We start from the raw sequence: 21,877 nt of genomic DNA on the forward strand, positions 1-21,877 counted from the left end.
AACATGTTCTGTGTAGAACATACTCCTGTTCTTGAAACTTACGGAAGACCAACTTGTCAGATAACAGCAACTCAAGTATTCTGCTCCCACTACATTCCTCAAGAAGCTCAGGTACTCCATACTGCCCCTCCTCCCAGGCTTGTTCTGCTCAGCTGCATTTAAAAGGATGTCATTGTTTGTGACTGGGAAGAGGACTGAGTTTATGGTCACCACACCAACCAACGCCATCTGGAGGTGCAAGTGCTGTCCCCAAGCATTTGCATATAACCCCCTCCACAGATGATATACAGAATCAACTCTACAGGACACCAAGAAATTGGAAGTGAATTCTTATAGAGCTTTTAGGAGTCTAAAATAACAGTTTGTAAAATAAGGAACATCTGGCAAATCAAGAACTTCTAGTGGATTTTAAAATATATTTTTCACATTCTACTCAATGGCCCGCCTCACATATGTCATTAGGGACAGATGGTTCATACGGATTTTCTTTTCTCCTGATTATTGCTGATCTTTCTTTATATTTTAAGGTGAGTTTTGTTAATGAGTATTAGTGTAGTCTAGAATGTATGGAACATATTTTAGGCATAGGAATAAGCAAGTCTTGTAGTACAATTTAATTCAAATAACACACGTACATTAGACAAAGGGTCTTTGCATTAAAAACAGAAGAAAATGCATGTTTTTATTTTTAAGGAGCTCAGTGGTTTGGTTCCAAATAAATTTAAAATTCTATTGCGACTTCAAACATTGCATTGTTGTCAATCAGACCATAATTCCATACGAAGGTAGCTTAATTAGAATTAAACTTAATTGCTTCAAGAGCTATATCCCCAAATAAAAGAATTATGAGTTATCATACAACCATTTTTTAAAAAATGAATAGGAATGTTACCCACATTGCTACAGACAAGGTACCTTTCTGAATAATATAAACCTAGACTGAGGGAACCTAGTGGGGTATACAATTTTCCTTCACAATTAGTACATGTGCAAACTTTCTCATTCCCGCAACAAGGCAGTCAGTCATAATTATGAAAACGTTCCTAATTGTTTAAATGAATGAGGAAAGTTATTCATGTAAGGTTTCAATTAGGAAGATAAACAGCAGCTAGCATTTTAGACTTCTATGGAAATGAAGCTGCTTGCTAAGCAGCTATGCCTGTTAATATTTCTTTTGGTTATTTTGGCTACTTTAATAAAAGTCAGCATGCAAATAAAGGGGCCCAGTGCATGAATTTAGATAGCTAATCTCAAGTATTCACATTTGAAATATATCAATGAGACCATTCATGTAAATAAGATTGTACATAATCGGAATAATCTTATGCAAATTCCACTGAAAATAATGGAAAGTGTACAATGACTGTTTGTTATAATGAGACACACAGTCTCATTGGAAATTTCAGGGATGGGGTGAATTTGAAAAATTATTTGCCTTACTTATATTTTAACCACCTTTTTGCCTAAAAAGCACTCAAGGGAATACACAACTCTCAGGGAAATCCTAAATGTAAATAACAATAGCTGAGCCAACATTGTTATGTTAATAGGTTCAAGCATCTCTTTCCCGAGCCCCTGCCTTCAGTTCCCCAATTCCAATCACATTAAAGGAAATAAAGGTTTAAAAGCTCATAACGTGATGCTGCAGTCCCTAATACAGTTGAAGAAGAACGAATTCTACTGAAATGAACAGTACTCAAAATTGGGGGCTGCAATCTTAGAATGCACAAGGGTGTCAGCAATTGGGAATCTTTTTAAAAACATGAAATGATGGAGACACATGATGAGACGTGTGCATATAACTACCAATGTGCCATAGGCACTAACCAACAGATGCCTGTGACATAACTACAGATCACAAAGCACACACTGCACTATGAAGCTGATGCACTAACTGGAGTTGGCATGGAGATCACATTTACCCAGCAACGAAGTATTTTGGTTTGCACTGGGAAGATGCAATATATCCTGACAACAGAAGAAAGATGCTTGGATCCTCTGCAACGTCACAGTAACAAACCCACTCTTATTGCACAACAAAAATGTCATTTGGAAAAGGTCCTTAGAACTCCAACTGCCACACAGTACTAAGATTATTGCAGCTGTATAGATCAATGTGACAGCACCATTTGGCAGAATGCATCCACAAGTTTAATTTTTCTTAAAAGCATTTCCAAAACTTGAAATGTTTTCTCTTCAGAGAGCTACATGCTAGTTTTTTCATATTGAAACTCCACTTTTTCTTCTTTTATGTAGCCCTAATTTCTTATCCTTTGCAATTTATTGTAAATTGCAAAAGATAAAATGGAACATTTTAAAGTGTGCCATTGTAGCTTTTGAAACACCAGCATTAACATCTTTGCATGATAGTTGTGGAAGTATTATCTCTATTAGAAGTTTCCCGTTTCCAGCTGAAGCTATTCTATCTCACCTGCCAAAAGGACTACCAAATAACCTGTGGAATGTCTTGCTTAAAGATTTTTCTTAATCATATACTCAGTTTTATCCTGTCATTTACCTAATGCATCATTCCAGAGGATTTAGCTACAAAACAGAAATACATGATTTTGTGAACCTACTATACAATTTGAAATGTTCAGCCAGGTTGTCAACTGAGATGCAGCCAAGTTGTGATGAAGGCCAGGGGTGCTCTATTACTTACCACCTATCACTTACATTTCATGGTGTTGCTCTTCTTGACACAATACAGGCCCCACCTTTCTCTTTCTCTAACCAGACAATGCCAACTACCAACAGCCATACTCATTTGCAGTGTAGAAATATTCAAAGCACGTCCTTGCAGTTCCATCTCCTTTTTTTTTTTTAAGTTAAGGCCATTTAATATCAGTACCAATATTGTTACCACAACCAAGGTAAACTACCTTTTTGAGATCCTTCAAATGAAATGGTAAGCCAAGTGGCAGTCTGTTTTCTTCATCTAATGGGATCAACGAGCATGTGCATTTGAATTCTTAGTCTCCAACATCACCATCTCTGTCACCAATAAGCCAAAGAAAGTGGAAACTCATTGCAAGTAAGGCAGTTCCAAGAAGATCTCCCAGTGCCGTCAGGTAAGGGATAGAAAAACTGTCTGGATCTTTCCCCTTTTTCCAGAAGTGATGAACCATCCAGTCAGCAATCCATAACAGGATAAACACCTGTGGAAGAACAACAAGAGAGTCTGGACAATAACATCAGCCATACCCCCAAAAACCGCCCCCCCCCCGCCAAAAACAAACAAACCATAAGTACTATCAATGATTGAATTGCTGGCTCTTGAAAAAAATGAGATTTGCCATCAGGAAATGATCTGTAATCCTAAGTGTTCCAACAACAAAGTCAGAAATGATTATAAAAGTATGTACATCTATTATAATTGGTGGTATACTGACTCAGAACATTTTGAAAGTTTACATTTCCTTAAATAGGATTTAAATAATTAAAGGGGAAATTAAGCAGATGTTACAATATTCAGTAGACTGAAATAATGCAGTACTTGTTAAAAAAAAAACCGTTTTTGATTTGTACTACAAAAGAATATTTAACATGTAACCATTTGTTTAAAAACTATCGAATTTCTTCCTTCTTTTTCCATTATGAAATATGCATAAGTTATTTAGATCAACATGCCTTCTGAAAAGGCACCTTTGTAGTCTAAGCTAATTATGCATATTTTAGGTGTGCAACTCTGCAATTCAAACAAATATGCTTGGAAGCACATGTTTTCTTTGGAAGATTCGATTGGATTATTTGAGACAGCTCCTCTTTTCCAAGCATGCTGAACTGCGTCCAGTGATGCTGGCCATTAAAATTCCCATATAGAATCTGTCAGGGTCTGTGGCTTTAAAAAAAAGCTGCACATAATCAAACTCCAGGCAAGCTACAATACAGGATGACTTATAATTATTATTTATCATTGTTTAGTTCTATCATTTCAATTGACCAAGACCACAGCCTTAAATCTCCCCCCTCCCCACTGTCCTTGGATGGCTCTTTCATCATTTTATCCTCTTTCTACCTTAAGCTGGCCAGGACTGAAGGTGTGCTTTTTGCCAACTTGCAAAGCTTGCAGGTGGGCACTAAGATGACTCCAGATGCTCAAAAACCTTTAATACGATTTGACACGTCTTAATATGCAATAACTTTAGGACACAGGTCTGTATTACTTGAGGAAAAAAACAAATTCTTAGAAACATAGTTTTAAAAGGACATCAACTTAATAACACATGCAGACGTGTTATTTAAAGACTCCAGAAATTCAAGCTTTTATACATCTGAATGTATGAGGCATGAAAAGTCATGATATTAGGTTAAAAAGGTACAGGTAGTCCCCTGTGCAAGCACCGAGTCATTACTGACCGATGGGGGAGGTGGGCGTCGCATCACGTTTTCTTGGCAGACTTTTTACGGGGTGGTTTGCCATTGCCTTCCCCAGTCATCTACACTTTACCCCCAGGAAACTGGGTACTCATTTTACTGACCTCGGAAGGATGGAAGGCTGAGTCAACCTTGAGCCTGCTACCTGAACCAGGCTTCCTCCAGGATCGAACTCAAGTCGTGAGCAGAGCTTGGACTGCAGTACTGCAGCTTACTACTCTGCGCCACAGGGCTCTTCAAGGCAAATGTAGTCCCCTGTGCAAGCACCGAGTCATTACTGACCCATGGAGGATGTCGCATCACGACGTTTTCTTGGCAGACTTGTTACGGGGTGGTTTGCCATTGCCTTCCACAGTCTACACTTTACCCCCAGGAAACTGGGTACTCATTATGCCATTATGGAGGTTAAAAAAGAGAACTGTTGATGACAAGGGGCCTGAAAATAAGGTAACTGACTTGCAGGTCCAGCATTGAAGGGAGTGGGGCAAGGGCAGGCAGCACAAAGACACAGATACAACTTGTTGGATTAAAAAAGGCCACAACTGTATTGGTTTCCATTTATGGAGCCTTGGCACAGCACAGGTCACAGATCCAAGCAACAATCGACCCACTTACCAGACGATGGACCTCTCATCCCTTCAGCCCACCTGCCAAAGGAGGAAACCACGAGATGACAGGCTATGGGATTCACATGGCCTCTGCATGGATCCCCCTACCACCTGGGAGTGAACATGTCCCGATAGCCCCAACTGGGCTTAGCCCTGCAATGCCTCATCCCCAAGATTCCTTAAGAGGATCTCAAATATGGGGAAACTGGGCTCTCAGCCCAGTGTCCTCCCAAAAGGATCCGCACCCAATGCCAAAACTGCCCTTCCCACAGTTGTGACAGAGATATAATAGTCTCAACTTTAGTTTAGTTTATTCAGCTTATAGCCCACCCTCTCCCACAAGCATAAAACACAACGACACCAAGATGATACAGATCCTGAAAGCAATCATCAGCAGAGAATTCTCTAGACCCAAGCGTCATCACAATGCCCAGCAATCACTAGAAAAGAGGGTGGGATGGGTGGGGAGCCAGTTCAGGAGCAGAGTGCTGGATACCTGGCCAGCTCTGCTATTTAACCTCAGCAGGCGGACTAGCCCTCAGAGTCCACCAGCTGGGGCCCTGCCATATCAGCCAGCAAGCTGCTGATTGGCTGGCGGGTGATTTGAACTTGGGGCTGAGTATGCAGCCTTGCTGAGGCACCAGGGAGCCGTTAGGCCCCCAAGAAGATGGTGGCCACTGTTTGTTTTGCTCCTCCACTCCACAGACCTCAAAGGTGGCCCTGGGTAAGTCCAAGGCTAGCTGCTTTTGGACATAGCTGTAACATATTAATCTACTGGAAGAGAAGCAATGGTTGCTAACCCAGCTTATCACAACAAGACAAAGGTTTGTGTACCAATGTCATAGCAGAGGATATGAAGAAATGCATACCAGATACTCAAAAATCTCTCATCATGTTTGACAAGAGTGAACATGCAATCATTTTAGTGTACAGATATATACACTGTTTGAGGAAAAAACTGAATTCTTAGAACGTATTTTTAAAACGGCATCAACTTAGTAACACATGCAGCCATGTTGTGGGTCATGTTGTTATGATACTCCCAGTAATTTCCCCCATTTTGCACATTTTCTTCTTCTCTGTAAACATTTGCCTACAGGGAACAAGTCCTCCAGAGATGCTATCTCATTCTGGCAACATTTGCACTCAGAGACAAACGTTCAGGTAATGGAGGCCAGCTGCCCATCAAGCAATCCCACATCACAGGTGAGGCATGTGAAATTTGCCAGCTCCATTAAAATCCCAGAACACAATTTTTCCAATGGACATTTTTCCAGTGGAGCATTCAGTGGAGCTGAGTGCTGCTTCGGCAAAGGAGCATTCTCTGGGATAAGGCAAAGAAGCTCTGATCCAGTGGGTGTTCCAGTTCATCTGAGCAAACATGAATGGGTGCAAGGGCAAAGTTTTAGCTAGCTTTGTATTAGATTCTGTTTTCTTTAGATGGTCACCATGTTTCCTCCCTCCCTCAAATCTCCCCTCCTTTCAACCAGTAATGTTCCTACAGACTGGCTGATTCCGCACACGTTGGATAATGCACTTTCAATGCACTTTATCAATCATTCGAGGTGGATTTTTTGTTCCACACACAAAAAAATCCGTTCCAAATGATCTATAAAGAGGATTGGAAGTGCATTATCCAACGTGTGCGGAATCACTCACTGGCACACCTTGTTTTTTCCTCAGTATATATTCATACGCAAAGTACTTTGTCTGGTAATTCAGGAGTTTTAAAGTGTCTCGCTGGAAAACTTTTGCAGCCGCTTGGTTGTAGTAGCCAGTCATCTCTCACACACATCCCAATATTTTTACATCAAGTAAACACAACACTTAATCTAGCCCAATACTATCAAACTTGGTTGGCAGCACCTTTCTAGCACCTATGGAAACAGATTTTTTTTCTCTTCTTCCCTCCCAAGAAAAATGGCACTTACACTGTATATGTGAGCCTCAGTAAATTCTGGGCTCACACAATTGCACAATCACATCACAATAAACATTAGAGTGTGACAGCCAATCTTCTGGCACATGTAATGTTGGACAAATGTTACAAAGCCTGAGAGAAACATTAATCCTCCTAATTTCTCTTTCAGACATATCACATTTTCACATGCCCCGTGTATGACATGAAAAACTAGTAGATTCCTCCTGTAAAATAGTGCAAATACATAAGAATGATAGCTTATAATTATGTCCAAATAAAAAGCATCAAATGCTTAATCGCTTGTGCTCCTACAAGTGTGGAAATGGGATCATTATATGACAGGCAAACAATATGCCACTCACCTGTGCAAGTTAGTCTGCAGGCAAACAGGTTAACAATTAACTGTAAGGGCTGGTTGACCAGCAGATATGAATTACCTATTTTGCAATCCTGCCATAGCTTTCAAAATGGAAATACGGCGCAGCAACAAATTATTGGCCGTATGTGTATCTGTTTTCCTATTGCCTTAAAACCCTAGAGTATAAGAAAACAGACAACTCTCTACAATAGCTACACTGGTCACCGGTTGAGTACTGGGTCCGGTTCAAGGTTCTGGTGCTGACCTATAAAGCCCTATGGGGACTGGGCCCAGCATATATTTGGGACCGCCTCTCCCCATATGTTCCCTGGAGGTTGCTTCGATCAGCCAATAAGCACTTGCTGATGGTCCCTGCCCCCAGGGAGGTCCGCCTGGCCTTTACCAGAGCCAGGGTAAAGACAGAGATGTTCTGCCAGGCATTTGGTGGGGGTTGGCTGTCCTCTCACTGAAGACCATCCACCACTCATGCAGGAGCTCATAAATGTGACACAGGGCATGATGCAAGAGCCAAGCCCTGCGTCTAAAATGCTCTATTTTAATATTTATATCTGCCGATTTTAATTGTATATGGAATAATGTTCTAATGTTTTTATAATGTTTTTATTGTTTTTAATCTTTATGTAAAAATCATATGTTGTTACACCGTCCTGAGCCTGTCTGACGGGGAGGGCGGTCTAGAAGTGTAATAAAATAAGTAAGTAGTATCCAAACTTCAAGCACAGTAAAATGAGGCTGTGAGTGCATCTCACTCCTTTGTCTTGTCGAGCCCTAATCTGCAGTAAAATGCATTAGTAAATTTGTTTCATCTACAGTCAAACACACGTTTCTGCTATTTAAAGGGAAAAGGGAGCTTGTAAGTTTAACAGGAATCTCCTGCTACATGAAAAAGACAAAAGGGGGAAAGGGGGAGGGGAGAGGAAGGGGGAAAAAACTCAACCTGAGAGTCAAGTCAGGAACCCAAAGGTTGAGCAACAGAAATATAAAAAAATAAGATACATCTATTTATTACACAATGCACAGAACCTTAGGATTAAAATGACATCTATAGAATACCATTAAAAACTCAGATCATAGTATACAGCAAAAAGATGAAATTGCACATCGAATAATATAGAATCGCAATCATGGTTACACATGTATATTAACCAAAAGACCCAACACATTTCAGCCCTGAGGACCTTCTTCAGTGGTCAGCATTATATACACATGAAACAGTAACTATATCCATATAGTTTTTCTTTTTCGGCCGGGCAGGTTGTATATGGGTCATTTAAAAAGTGAAGCTCTAAATAATGGTTCTAATAAATCAATTCTGCATAGACTGAGGGGCCCTCAACCATCAAAGATAATAACAATAGACTACCATTCTGTCCTGGACCATAATTAAATTCCCAGTGTATGTTCATGTGCAAACTAGAGACCAGAATAATGCTGCATGTCCACTGCCGATCACTCTTACGATATTTGCCCTCCTGACCTATCAAATATCAGTTTATCACATTTAACATTGCCATAATCTCTAGAACTGGTGATGCTGACACACGTTTGTTTCTTTCACCAGTAGTGCAACTCTAGACCACAGATCAAATCGTGGTTCTTCTATTGCTTTTGTGTTTGTTATAAATATACTATTCCAATCTTTTAAGAATACTCTAAAACCACACATTCTAAAATGAAGAACAAAAAGCTGTGCTGTCCCAATGTCCCATACTGGTACTGAACCTTCATTTAAACTGCAGCCTCAAGAATGATTCACACCATCGCTTATTAACTTTTTGGATACCACCAAAAGTTGAATTTTCCATTTCCACTTGTTAAAAGCAGTTTCACCAGTAGTATTGTTGTCCAGTTTGTAACTGTTGTTAACCTAGTTTATTTAAATATTTAGGACATTGTGAGTCACTGTCAGGACTGTGGAACAGTCTCATCAGGACAATTAACCTAGGAATTTACCATCTTTACATTTCAGAACTAACAAAGTCCATCACAAATGTGCTCTTATGCTGTCCTTACTAATTTCTGTTCTCCAATCCTATTAATTTCTGCTATGTTTTTTTAAAGTACATTTTGTCCTCCTAAGTCATATATATGCCCAAATGATATTTAATTGCAAGAGGACCAAACAGACTTCTGTTTTTCTAAGAGGTGGGTTAGGAATGAATATAATAAAGTATTTGGCTTACTATGGCAAGAATATTCAAAAACGTTCTATATTGCAGCGCAACAATTCTGATTCTTATTGGATACAATCAATTTTATTTTCACTTGGCAAATTTATTGGGCAATAACTTCTAGAGTTTCCCATTACTTGTTTATTCCCAGAGCCCTTAACACAACTGTGTTCTGAGATCTGCCTCAGAGGTGTGAAAATTCCAGAGGGCTCTTTACAGCCTCAGCAGGAACTTGAAGCACAGAGGCAGCCTTTGAAAGTCACAAACACTGAATCACACAACTGACGGCTTGGTTACTCCAGTCTGGCCTTCAGTCCAATGATGGCTGACAAGTCTGAAAATGAAGTCTTATTCTTTATACCCAGCTGAATGTAGTTCAATCATGCTGTACTTTATTATTTTTAAACCAGTATAATCCAATCTCATATACATGGCTGTCTCAGAGCTTGTCCTTTTATAAAGAATACATCAATAGCTTGCATGGTTTTCTAATTTTATATTAGCACTGCAGATGCACACAAAACCTGCCTTAATTAAAAATGTTATCATCAGTATGGATTTAACTGCATCAAAAATGTATGCTGGATATATATTTGACAGGGAAATAGGAATTTGACTGGGAAAGTAATATGTGTATGTCATTATCCAAACTAAGGACTCTTCTACAGTATAACTACACTTAGCTTATGATTAGGGGAGTGCAGGAGGGGGTTGATTTGGGTTTCCCGCTTCGGGTTTACCTGAAGCGGGGAAAAAGTTCGTAAATACCTTAATTCTGAAGCTGAAAGCCACTTCAGAATTAAGGTACTTTACTCGCTTCGGTATGCTCCGTAAATATTCAGAGCATATTGAAGCGAGGGGGGCAACTCCCCCCTACCCCCCTGGGGCAACCCTTCCACCCCCCACCCCCTTGGGGAACCCCTCCACCCCCCATCCACTTACATTACCTGACGGGAGGGTCATCTGTACTCCAGGCTGTTGCAGCAGCCTCGTGCTGCTGCTGCTGCGGCGGCCTGGAGGCTCCAGGCCATCGCAGCCTCGTGCCGCCGCCTGAGCCTCCAGGGCGTTGGGGAAGACCGGAGCTGCAAGCAGCAGCGGGGCCCTTTAAACTCAGCCCCGAAGCTTTCCAAAAGCTTCAGAAAGCTTTGATTTGGGATTTCTGAATCAGGGCCAGCATCAGATATTCAGAATCTTTTCGGATCGGCTCTGCTTCAGGTATTTTTACCCGAAGTGAATACCGAAGCGCACAGCCCTACTTATGAAATAAAAGGGAATGTGCATGATATCTGAAGGCATTGCATACTATTAATAAAATTCTGTAGTAGTGTCTAGGTAGTGTGCTTGCTATAAAATACTGAGGCCTTGATCCTGAGAAAATTTGTTGCACTCAAATCCTATTGAAAATCACCGAACAAGTAGTGACTAACTTTTAAGTTCCATTCTATGGATTGGGGTCCAAAATCCAGGCATGTATTCCCCTTTTGCAACTCTTATATGGAATGGTTGATAAGATAAATCTCACACAGTGAAGCACCTGAAGTCCCTAGAGAAGCTTCTAATAATCCAATTCTTAATTTAAATTTGCTATTTATTTTTCTAGTAGCTTCAATTTGAACAAATGAGCAGGTGGTAACTGAGAAGATGGTAGCAGAGCAACTTCAGACATACCTGAATGACATTCCTACTCTTCACCCATTTCATTCTGGTTTTAGGCTAAAGTATAGGCCAGAAACAGCTTACACATGGATAAAGGTAATCCTCTTTGTTATCTATCAGCATTTGACAATGCAGATCACTCCATTCTGTTGCTCCAAATGGAGAAGGAGATAAGGATTACAGATTTGATGGTTTCAGCTTTTTTGTCTGACAGGACAGAGATTCTCCATCAGACGTGCAGGATCAGTTGATCCCTTAAGACTGGTGTGTCTCAGTGCTCCATAGTGTTGCCCAGCTTGTTCAGTATTTATATCCAGCCATTAAATCTGATCAACTGGAGCTTTTGAATTGGATGGCATTGGTATGCTGAGGGCACCCATTTCTATATTTTGTTAGCTAAGAGCGGGACCACAAGTGATGCCTGACACAGGTTGGACACTTGCCAGCTTCCCTCAAGTTTTGATGGGAAATGTAGGCAGCTTGGCGGAATGTTGGACAAGTGACAGTTGAAAAGTCCATTGGACAGCAGTCAGAGAGTCAAGCTGCAAGACCAGGATGCCTACATTTCCCATCAAAACTTGAGGGAAGCTGACTAGTGTCCAACCTGTGTCAGGCGTCACTTGTGGTCCCGCTCTAAGTCTCCAAATGTGGCTGTTTGGGAGTATATAAAAAGGATCCAACCTCTAGGATGGATTAATGTTAAATGCTCTATATGGGGATGCCCTTGAAGACAACCAGGACATTTCAGTTGATGTCATTGCTTATCTCCCCAATCTGTACATGTGAATTTTTTGAGCCTCACTTTGCAGCCAAGTTTAGAATTACATTATGAATAGTTGATATATTTCAAAGTTATCCATAAAAAAGAGACGAGAGAGCAAGTTTGGTGTAGTGGTTAAGAGTGGAAGGACTCTAATCTGGAGAGCCAGGTTTGATTCCCCACTCCTCTGTTTGAAGCCAGCTGGGTGACCTTGGATCAGTCACAGTTCTTTCAGAGCTCTCTCAGACCCACCCACCTCACAGGGTGATTGTTGTGAGGATAATAACAACACACTTTGTAAACTGCTCTGAGTGGGCATTCAGTTGTCCTGGAGGGTGGTATATAATTTGAATATTGTTTTTATTATTATTAAACGCTTTTGATTACAATATTTTGACATTGGATCTGACAACAGATACTACAACAGGAATTTCTACATCATAAACTCATTGGAAAACACATTTTAAAAACTGAATGCCTTAATAGCTTTCTTCAGGCCTAGAAAGTCTCGCATTTCTCTTAATGGAGCAATTTTAACCTATCAAAGAAAACAAGTTAGGTATGCAGCCATAATCATCGCAACAGAAGGAAAATACAGAAATTTCAACTGCAGGGTTTTGCCCTAAAAATCAATGCAGTGGATAATGAATTAGATAGGACATACCAATATGCTGCCAAATCAGCTCACATTTGGGACAGTTTATAACTGATTATTGCTTTGAACTATTCATTCATTCTGGTTTTCCAGAGACAGGATTTTTTCTCAAGTGGATTATTTTCGGTTTGTAAAAATGCAGGTGCTGTGGGATTAAAAGGGTGGCTTCGACATAGAGTCGTAAGTACAAACAAATCAGTACCATCAGGGCTATGCTGACAGCTCTGCTCTGTTCTATTTTTGAGGCCATTATATATGATTGCAAGTTGATGGCATGTAACACACACACACACACACACACACACACACACGTCTTCAATCTTAAGATCTGCATTAGACATAACATGGAGTCAGATACTACAAACTGGAAGTGTCTTGTAGTTATGGAAGAAAACCTTCTTATAACAGCCCTCTGTGATGCCTGAAAAGAGATTGCTGCAGGTCAAGTAACTCCTATGATAAAAAAATCCACTGGCTATGAAGTAGTTGGGCAGAGCAGAGCAGGAATTAAGGTAAACGGTCCCTCCTCCCTCTTCTAACAGCACAAGAGCTGGTTCAACAAGTTTTCCTCTGAAGGGAAAGGCGATTTCACTTGATCCCTTTTCCTCACTAGATCTCAGCATGCCCAATGATTTTTAGTTACAAAGATCAACTAACAGTGCCTTCGGGGGGGCAGGTCACAAAGCACTACTGTAGAAACAGGAGGGCAGGAAAGTGGTTAAGTGGCTGGGCTGAAAATCAGCATTCTGCTGGTTTGAATCCCACTACCAGCATGAGCTCTGCAGGTGGCCTTGGGTAAAGCCTCTCAGCCCAGCTCCCCAGGTGTATTGTGGGGATGATAATAATACTGAATTTGTTCACTGTTCCGAGTAGGGCACTAATCTGTCTAGAACAGTGGTATATAAGCACAGATAGTAGTAGTAGTAGTAGGCCAAATCCACACTTCCTTTTTGTTTCCGTGCCTTTTTCGCAACCATGGCGCTGTTCAAGCAGATACTCATACGCTTTCCCATTCCACATGTTCCCTGCCATCACCGCGCCACAATTGCACCTCCTTTCCATACCACATGATAATGGCAGAAATCTGTTTTTGCCCAGCCCTTTTTTTTAAAAAAATGGGCTTTCATAGCACATTTGCACAATAAAGAAAGGTTGGTATACCGCAAAACCTACTTTAGTGAGCAGCAGTTTGTGCAGGAAAAGAAACAGATGATGGTCCTTTATCTTACCATCAGTTACTTTCTGCTCTCGGCTTTAAATGGAACCTGGTTCTCCCCTATAAATACTCTGGCTTTTCCCTGGCTCTGTCTACATAAGAGTCGGAATATCAGTATAGCGCAAAATTAACTTTTTTTTTAAAAAAAAAGGGAAATGATGTGTGCTGTCAACGCTGACGACGGATGAGGGAACCTCCCACTATAACGCTTTACTCAGTGGCATGTGGAGAACTGATTGCACCACGAAGATGCACTGGGAGGGTGAATGTGATGATGCACAGCATGGTAGCGGAATGAACCCAACTGCCATGACTGCCCAAGATAAGCGGATGGTGAGTGCGTGTGGATTTGGCAGTAGCAGTAGTAGTAGTAGTAGTAGTAGTAGTAGTAGTAGTAGTAGTAGTAGTAGTTTTTATTCCATATGATCATTGTAAAACTACATGTATGCAAGAAATATGAAATTCAGCTACAAAATAATACTAAATTGTCTGCTGTGGCCAGAAGTGAGAAAAAAAATAATCTGCACAAGCCATTCAATAGGGTATCGGATTGTTCTATCCTGGGTGTCTGGGAAAAAAGGTTTCAAATATAATGTTCTTTGGAAATTAGCAATAATAGTTCCAAACGGTTTGATTTCTTACCTGCAGAAGAGCTGTGAACAAATATACCACTATAAAGATGGGGGTCAAGGACGTGTGGCCACTCTTCATTAAATGAATAGTGTACAAGAAAATTAAGTGCCCAGGAATCACCAAGAGTAGAAGAACTTGGGCTGATTTATTATTTACTTCTGGAATTAAGAATAAACAACAACACTGATCAACTTAGAGTCTTTAATAACAAAAGATATTTTTGATTAATAATGAGTCAACAAGATGTAATTTGCAAACAAGAAAATAACTGGTGTATTCTTTTGCTAACAAGGATTTAAGCACTCCTATTCCCATACTGAAATGTACTTTTTAAAATGTATGTAAAATAGCCAAACTTATTTTCAGCAATCAGTGTGAGAAAAAAAATAAAATGCTGAAGTTCTTATACCTCCAACCAGCTTTTCACAAAGAATCAAAATTCTAATGGTCAGGCTACTGCAAGTCTCCAAAGACATAGAAGTCCAGAGTTAAGATTGGGGACCAATAGCTTTGTATATACATGTTAGTCTACCTAGTCCCACTGAGAGTATTATTAAGAGGGCACATTGGTTAATCAAAGTTAGGTGATAAAGGAAGAGGAAGTCTGTTAAATATACTGAACTCAATGATGTCACATTTTATCCTTGATGAATCATTAGATTTGAAAAGATTCCAGAAATGCTTAAAAGTTTTCAGATTTAACAGCTAATGAATTATTGGCATTTCTGACTTAATGAGAGATTAGGAGGCAGGCTTTCAACCATGAGGCAATGCAGATTTTCTAACTGAATCTGTTGACTATATCTATGGCCCTGCTTGGTCATTCTGGTTTGCCCTAGCAAAGGTATTATTTGCTATACTGCTAAGCAATCCCTACTGAGCTGAAATAAAACTCCACATCTATGAGTGGAGCTTCAGGGAGGCGAATTTGATTGGGGAAATGGCCTTTACCACTGAAGTAATAATATCAAAAAGAGTCCAGTAGCACCTTTAAGGCTAACCAATTTTATTGTAGCATAAGCTTTCGAGAATCAAGTTCTCTTCGTCAGATGCCTGATACAGAGACTCCTCTGCATCTATGAAGTAATAATGTTTGCTTTAAATATTCGCCAAATACATTGGACGAAAGCAGAAAGATAAAGATGACAGAATACATGTAGCACATACCTGTGCCATAATATGTCCTGCATGGATAACAGAAACTCTTGGCTTCTTCTGGTACCTCTCCAGGAACACTGTGCAAATGTAAATATGTAGAAATCCTGCTTGCTTGAATTGCCACTAGATTGCCACCAATACCTACACAATGCAGAACAAAAAGAAATTTCACTATTTATAAATAACAAGACAAAACTAGATAACAAAACTAGATGTCTCTGAAAACAGGCTTTCCTGCTGTTTGATGCTTGCTAGAAAGGATAAGGCACCCCCCACCCCCACACACATACACATTCCACCCTCTCACTTTAAGATGTTGCTAGCCTATGACCACTTATCCTCATATTTATTTGGTGCCAACAGTAGGTTAGCCGTTGTATAAGAAGAACACATGGGGTTCATTAACCAAACTGAAACATGTTACAATTTACATCAGATTGCCGGAGCGCTAATAAACATCAGAAAGAAGAGCTCAAGTACCCATATGGGTAAAGTGCTAGGCTTGCATGCAGCATACCAGCTTCAAAACTATACTCAACTGTGGAACTTATTGGGTGATCATGGATACGTTCTCAGTCTAACCTACTTTACAGGGTTATTTTTGAGCTGAAACAATGCTTTCAGCTCTCTGGAGAATTGATGGGATGCAAATATAACCAAAAATGGAGAAATCGTTATTAGCTATAAATGTAACTAGTGACTGCACGCTGGAGGGCATGTTATCCAATCTCTTCACTATTTCTACAGTAAGAAGGACACAATACATTTGCATCTGTTAAATTTCTCTTGCAAACTGAAATGGCTCTCTTGCCCTCCAGGAGCCATTCCTACCAAAACAATGAAGGCCATGAAGTCAATGTCATTGACTTCATGGGAAAAGTGAACTTTGTACACTTGATTTGAACTGATTTTTTAGCTGCAGGCTAGTAAAAATGTAAAACCCTGGAGACTGGTAGAGAGACTTATGATGACATGCACTATGGCATTTTCTTGAATAGCAAGAACTTAAGGAAACAGAAGGGGGAAAACATTGGAAAACTTAGAAAAAAGTCAGCTGTCAAATCCATATAAGTTCTAAGTGACTCAAACTAAAAATGATGTAAAGTAACTTTTTATACTTCAAGGAGGCTCTTTTACTGGTGCAGGAAGAAGGAGCCTCAACACAGGCCATTTCCTCGATCAAAGCTTCCCCTTCCCAAGCTGTTACTATTCCCACAGGAGAAAACATACTATTATCTTTAGCACCTCCCTTGTCATGCATGACAGGCTGTGCCTCAGTGATCAAAGAACAAGCATATAGGACAGAACCATTCATGAATTCCCAGCAGACCTCCAAGCTCTTTACATATCCCAATAAAGAAGGATGCGCTGCCACTCTAAAAACAAATTTAAACCCCTCTGACTGAAGCAAAAAAAAAAAATCAAGAAATGCTCCAAATTTCTAAAGGCAGAATTAAACCCTGGCGCCCAGTAGCTTATCGAGTGTCTCAAATTATGCTTTCAGTTCTTAACAAGGTTGTGTTACAGGATTAAAATTATTTGCAGTCATTCTGGCATATGCCTTCAATGAGCAGAGAGATGTTTTTCCTTGCCTAATAGACAATTTGTTTCCTGTAATAGCTTTTCCACTAGCATGTTTGTTGAATTACCTGAGTCGTTCAACAGACTAATCACCTCACTAAGAGTTGCAGAAAGCTATTAAAGAGATACATGTGGTGGAGATTAGCATGTGAACACAACAGGTTGTCAATATACCAAATTATTTGTGCAAATCTTCAGCAACTGAATGACCGCCTTTAAAAGGCTTCAGCTGTAGCAAGTTTAGAGGCTGGTCACATGAAGAAAGTTATTAGTATGGAGGCCTGAAAGGTTTTCAAACCCACAAAACTTAAAAAATATATTATCCTTAACTCACAAATAAATGTTTTATGAATTGATTTATATTTATTGTGGTATTCCCCTCAGGATACTGTAAAATTGTGCTAGTTTCTTTACAGTCATCCGGGAGGCATCATACATTGCAATTAAAATTAAATGCATTTTTTGTAATTGCCTAGAGCTCCTCATAGCTCATATCTGGTTAATGTCAGCAAAATAATGACTATCAGCAAAAATGAATGATGCAAGCGTAATGGGGCAGTTATAGTAGATCTGAGGACCCAGATTCGAACGCCCACTGTGCCACGGAAGCTTGCTTGGGAGACCTTTGGCCAGTTGCATGCTTTCAGCCTAACCTAATCCACAGGATTGTGGTGAGGATATAATGGAGGAGGATGTAAGCCACTTCGGGTCCTAACTGGGGGAAAAGGCAGGGTAGAAATGAAGTAAATAAGTTTCAGTGCTCAGAATACTGAACTGGCCAGTGCTTTTGGCAAAAAAAAGCCTTTATTTCATTTGTTTAGATACTAGTCTAACACTCTAACTACCACACCGCCTTGTGTCTCTAGAAAACAGGACCAGAGGAGTTAGCCGTGTTAGTCTGTAGTAGCAAAATAGAAAAGAGTCCAGTAGCACCTTTAAGACTAACCAACTTTACTGTAGTATAAGCTTTTGAGAACCACAGTTCTCTTCATCAGATGCACCCTGACTGTGGACTACATGCATCTGACAAGGGGAACTGTGGTTCTCGAAAGCTTATGCTACAGTAAAGTTGGTTAGTCTTAAAGGTGCTACTGGACTCTTTTCTAGAAAATAGGATGCTCGAGAAAAAAAAGTTTTCCTCCTTTAATATCTTTCTCAGCATCTGTTTCTTGAGATCCTTTCAAGTGGAGATGCTGGGGGACTGAACTGAAGACCATTTGTAAAGCAAACTATGTGTTCTACCCCTGAGCTGCAGCCTCTTTCCTAAAAGAGAGAGTAGCACAAATCTCTTCGAATCCTTACAAGCTTCCCTGTCAACCATGGTCTTCTGGCATATGCCAATAAATTTCCCTCTATATGCCATGGCCTGGTGGCCCCAGTCCTCTTGGGAACACAAGGGAGAAGCTAAGGGTGATCACTCCAAGAAACGTATTAGCAGCAGCTTGTTGGCAGTAGATCCTCCAAAGGCACTGAGCCCTAAGCAGGTGCCGGAGGACACTAACACCTAATCGCAGCTCTGTTTATGAAATTTTTTTGCATGAATAATTTAGAGCAAAGCTTTTTTCCTGGGAAAAGAGGTGGTGGAACACAGTGGGTTGCCCTCAGAGAAAATGGTCACATGGCTGGTGGCCCCGCCCCCTGATCTCCAGACAGAGGGGAGTTGAGATTGCCCTCCGCGTCATTCTAAACTCCCCTCTGTCTGGAGATCAGGGGGCGGGGCCACCAGCCATGTGACCATTTTCAAGAGGTTCCAGAACTCCGTTCACCCGCGTTCCCCCTGAAAAAAAGCCCTGATTTAGAGTGTTCTGTACTGCACTGGAAGTTTTGAACCCTGATTTGATTCATGTTTACAAGTATGGCACTCAATTTTCAATGGAGCTTACTCCCAAATAAATATACATAGTATTGAAGCCTTCTGAGGATGCCACCTTACAAACAGGCAAGATCAACAACTGTACACATGAATTCTCTGTTTTGACCTTCACCTTGTGAACTAGCTTGGCTGAGGAAGTCTGGAAGGCACCCACATTCCTGTCATTCCTCAAACTATGTCAAACAGAATTGTTCAGGAGGGCATTTTTATATAAAGGGTAACTGGTCTCTATTATAACAGAATGGTTTAGGATGGTGTTTTCATAAAGGTGAGAGGACTGTGGACTATATCATTGTGTATAGTTTGTATCATCTGTTTGCTGTACATATTGTCCTGTTCTCACTGCCTTGTTTTCTACTTATGTAATACCAAATATCATATCTAATGCTATTTTGCTTTGTTTCAGAATCCTAGTCTGCTCATTCTATGCATTGCATCAGCTTACACTGAGAAATCCAGCTAGAGTCTCAATAAGAAATGTGGACTATAAATATAGTAAATAAGAAAATATGGCTGTGATACACCAGTAGTGCTGCAGAAACCACGTTCTATTATCTTGTTTTTATGTCATTTTATCAGGCCATTAGGAGGCTTTTGGTGAAAAGGAAATATATATGTTTATTTTGCTTTAGTTTTCCACCTGAATTTATGGCACTTTTAAAAACTGCAGACATAAATAAAATGGGTTGTATCATTTCCTACTCAAACAGTATATCCCTTCGTTTCAGAGCAATAAAGTGACTGTGACAATAAGGTAGTCTTTTAAGGCCTTTTTTAAAAAGCTGCAGGGAGAAAAATTAGTGTTGTCAAATGTATGATTTTAGTGTGAGACTAGAGATATGTGACATTTTTCTTAAAACCACAATTCCTGGGCTATGTGCATAATCAAGATACTCAACTTTAAATAAAAGTTGATGGAGTTGCCAGGGAAAAGGACAGCTTAGAAAAACCCTAAAATTTCAAAAGTAATGGTTGCTATGTGTGTGTGATGTTCTCCTAAGGTAGAAAAATTTTAAAATGCAAATTTTAAAACCTTAAGCCTGATCTGTGAGACTTCACTTAAGAAAAATATAATTATTTCCAAACATGTGGACATGAAGCAGTGAAAGGAAATGCAAAAAGAAGAAGCTGAATAGCAACTACACATGACAGATGTATTATAAACACAAGGCTGCTGTCAAAAATAGCAGATTTGTTTTGAGGTTGCACCTCCCCTCCATAATGTAGTACATCTTATGCCTATGTTGACATCATGATGCTGAGCACTGCCCCCCTTCCCCAGCTACAGTGTGGGGGAATATACAGCATAACAGGATCTTGACATCTATGAAAGCCACTACTTGTGCACTGGATCCTTGCCCATCTTGGCTGTTAAAATCAAGTAAAGACCACATAAGTGAACCATTGAAGTTTATTGTTAATCACTAACTCAAGGCATCTTCCCCCAGCCACTCAAACAGGCAGTTATCCGCCCACTAATTAAAAACCCATCCCTAGACAAAAATGAAGTAGCCAATTATCGTTCAGTCTCTAATCTCCCCTTTCTGGACAAAGTGATTGAGAAAGCAGTAACTGACCAACTCCAGGTCTTCTTGAATAACTCTAGCGCTCCGGACCCATTTCAGTCCAGATTCTCACAAGGTCATGGGACAGAGACGGCTTTAGTAGTTTTCGTGGATGGTCTCTGTCTGAATACAGACAAAGGCCATACCTTATTATTGCTCCTCCTGGATCTATCTTCAGCCTTTGACACCGCAAACCATGCCATCCTGTTGAGGCGTTTAGAGATGGAAGTGGGCATCAAAGGATGTGCCTTAGACTGGTTTAAATAATTTCTCATGGAATGGACTCAAAGGGTTGCCATCGGAGATTAGCTATCTCCAGAATGGGAATTATCTTGTGGGGTTCCACAGGGCACAATTCTATCTCCTAAGTTCTGAAACCTCAATGTAAAGTGTGTAGGAGAACTCATTCACAGCTGTGGAGTGGGATGTCATCAATATGCAGATGACACCCATCTCTATATCTTACTATCCAAGTCCCCACAGGATGCAGTAGAAATCTTGGATCGCTGCCTGACAGCTGTGGTCAAACAGCTGAAAACAAACAAAGTGAAACTGAACCTTGACAAGACAGAAGTGATGCTCGTTGGGAATGCAGAGATCTTGAAGGACATTGTACTCCTCACTTTCGACAGAGTTCATGTGGCCCTTGAAGACTCAGTTAAGAGCATAGAGGTTATGCTGGATCCAGGATCCAGCACTACTACTAGAAAAGCAAGTCAAGGCAGCCATAAAAAATGCTTTCAACAACCTCACTCCAGCCTGGAAGATGGCTTCCTACCTTGATATGGCCGATCTGGCCACCTGGATCCATGCTATGGTAACAACCAGACAACTATTGTGATGCACTATACATAGGTCTCCTGTCTAAGTTAACTAGGAAACTCCAGTTGGTACAAAATGCTGCAGCTCAGCTGTTATCAGGAACAAGCAGGAGCATGAATATCACTCCCATCCTGTAGTCACTTCATTGGCTACCTATCAGTTACTGTGCTCAGTTCAAGGTATTAGCTGTCACATGCACAGCTCTTCAAGTCTTGGTCTGGCATACCTATGGAACCATCTCTCTCCCTATGTCCCTTCACAGCAACTTCGCTCATCTGAATAGGGTCTCCTACAGGTGCCACTCTGCACATGGGTGAAATCAACAGCTGCCTGTACATGTGCATTCTCTGTGGGGGCCCCTACCCTGTGGAACGGCCTGCCTGAGCAAGTCAGGAGAACCCCTACTCTCCTGGCCTTTTGCAAACAATGCAAAACTGAATGATTCAAAAGGGCTTTTTACACAGATAGGAGGGCTATATTGTAGAGAAATTATCTCAAAGAG

At 40.5% G+C, this 21,877-nt stretch overlaps 1 protein-coding gene across 1 annotated transcript in view; it reads right to left on the bottom strand.

The window, feature by feature from the left end:
• Nucleotides 1-650: 650 nt before the first annotated feature.
• Nucleotides 651-21,877, bottom strand: part of SLC41A2 (solute carrier family 41 member 2) — a 56,133-nt gene continuing 34,906 nt past the window's right edge. The window contains exons 9-11 of the mRNA XM_054989244.1: nucleotides 15,544-15,675; nucleotides 14,386-14,534; nucleotides 651-3,158 (exon numbers count right to left, since the gene is read on the bottom strand). Of these exons, the coding sequence (XP_054845219.1) occupies nucleotides 2,973-3,158; nucleotides 14,386-14,534; nucleotides 15,544-15,675 (467 nt within the window). The 3' untranslated portion in view covers nucleotides 651-2,972. The remainder of the gene's footprint in view (nucleotides 3,159-14,385; nucleotides 14,535-15,543; nucleotides 15,676-21,877) is intronic.

The sequence above is a fragment of the Eublepharis macularius genome, chromosome 9, assembly GCF_028583425.1.
Source record: "Eublepharis macularius isolate TG4126 chromosome 9, MPM_Emac_v1.0, whole genome shotgun sequence".
Lineage (NCBI taxonomy): Eukaryota > Metazoa > Chordata > Lepidosauria > Squamata > Eublepharidae > Eublepharis > Eublepharis macularius.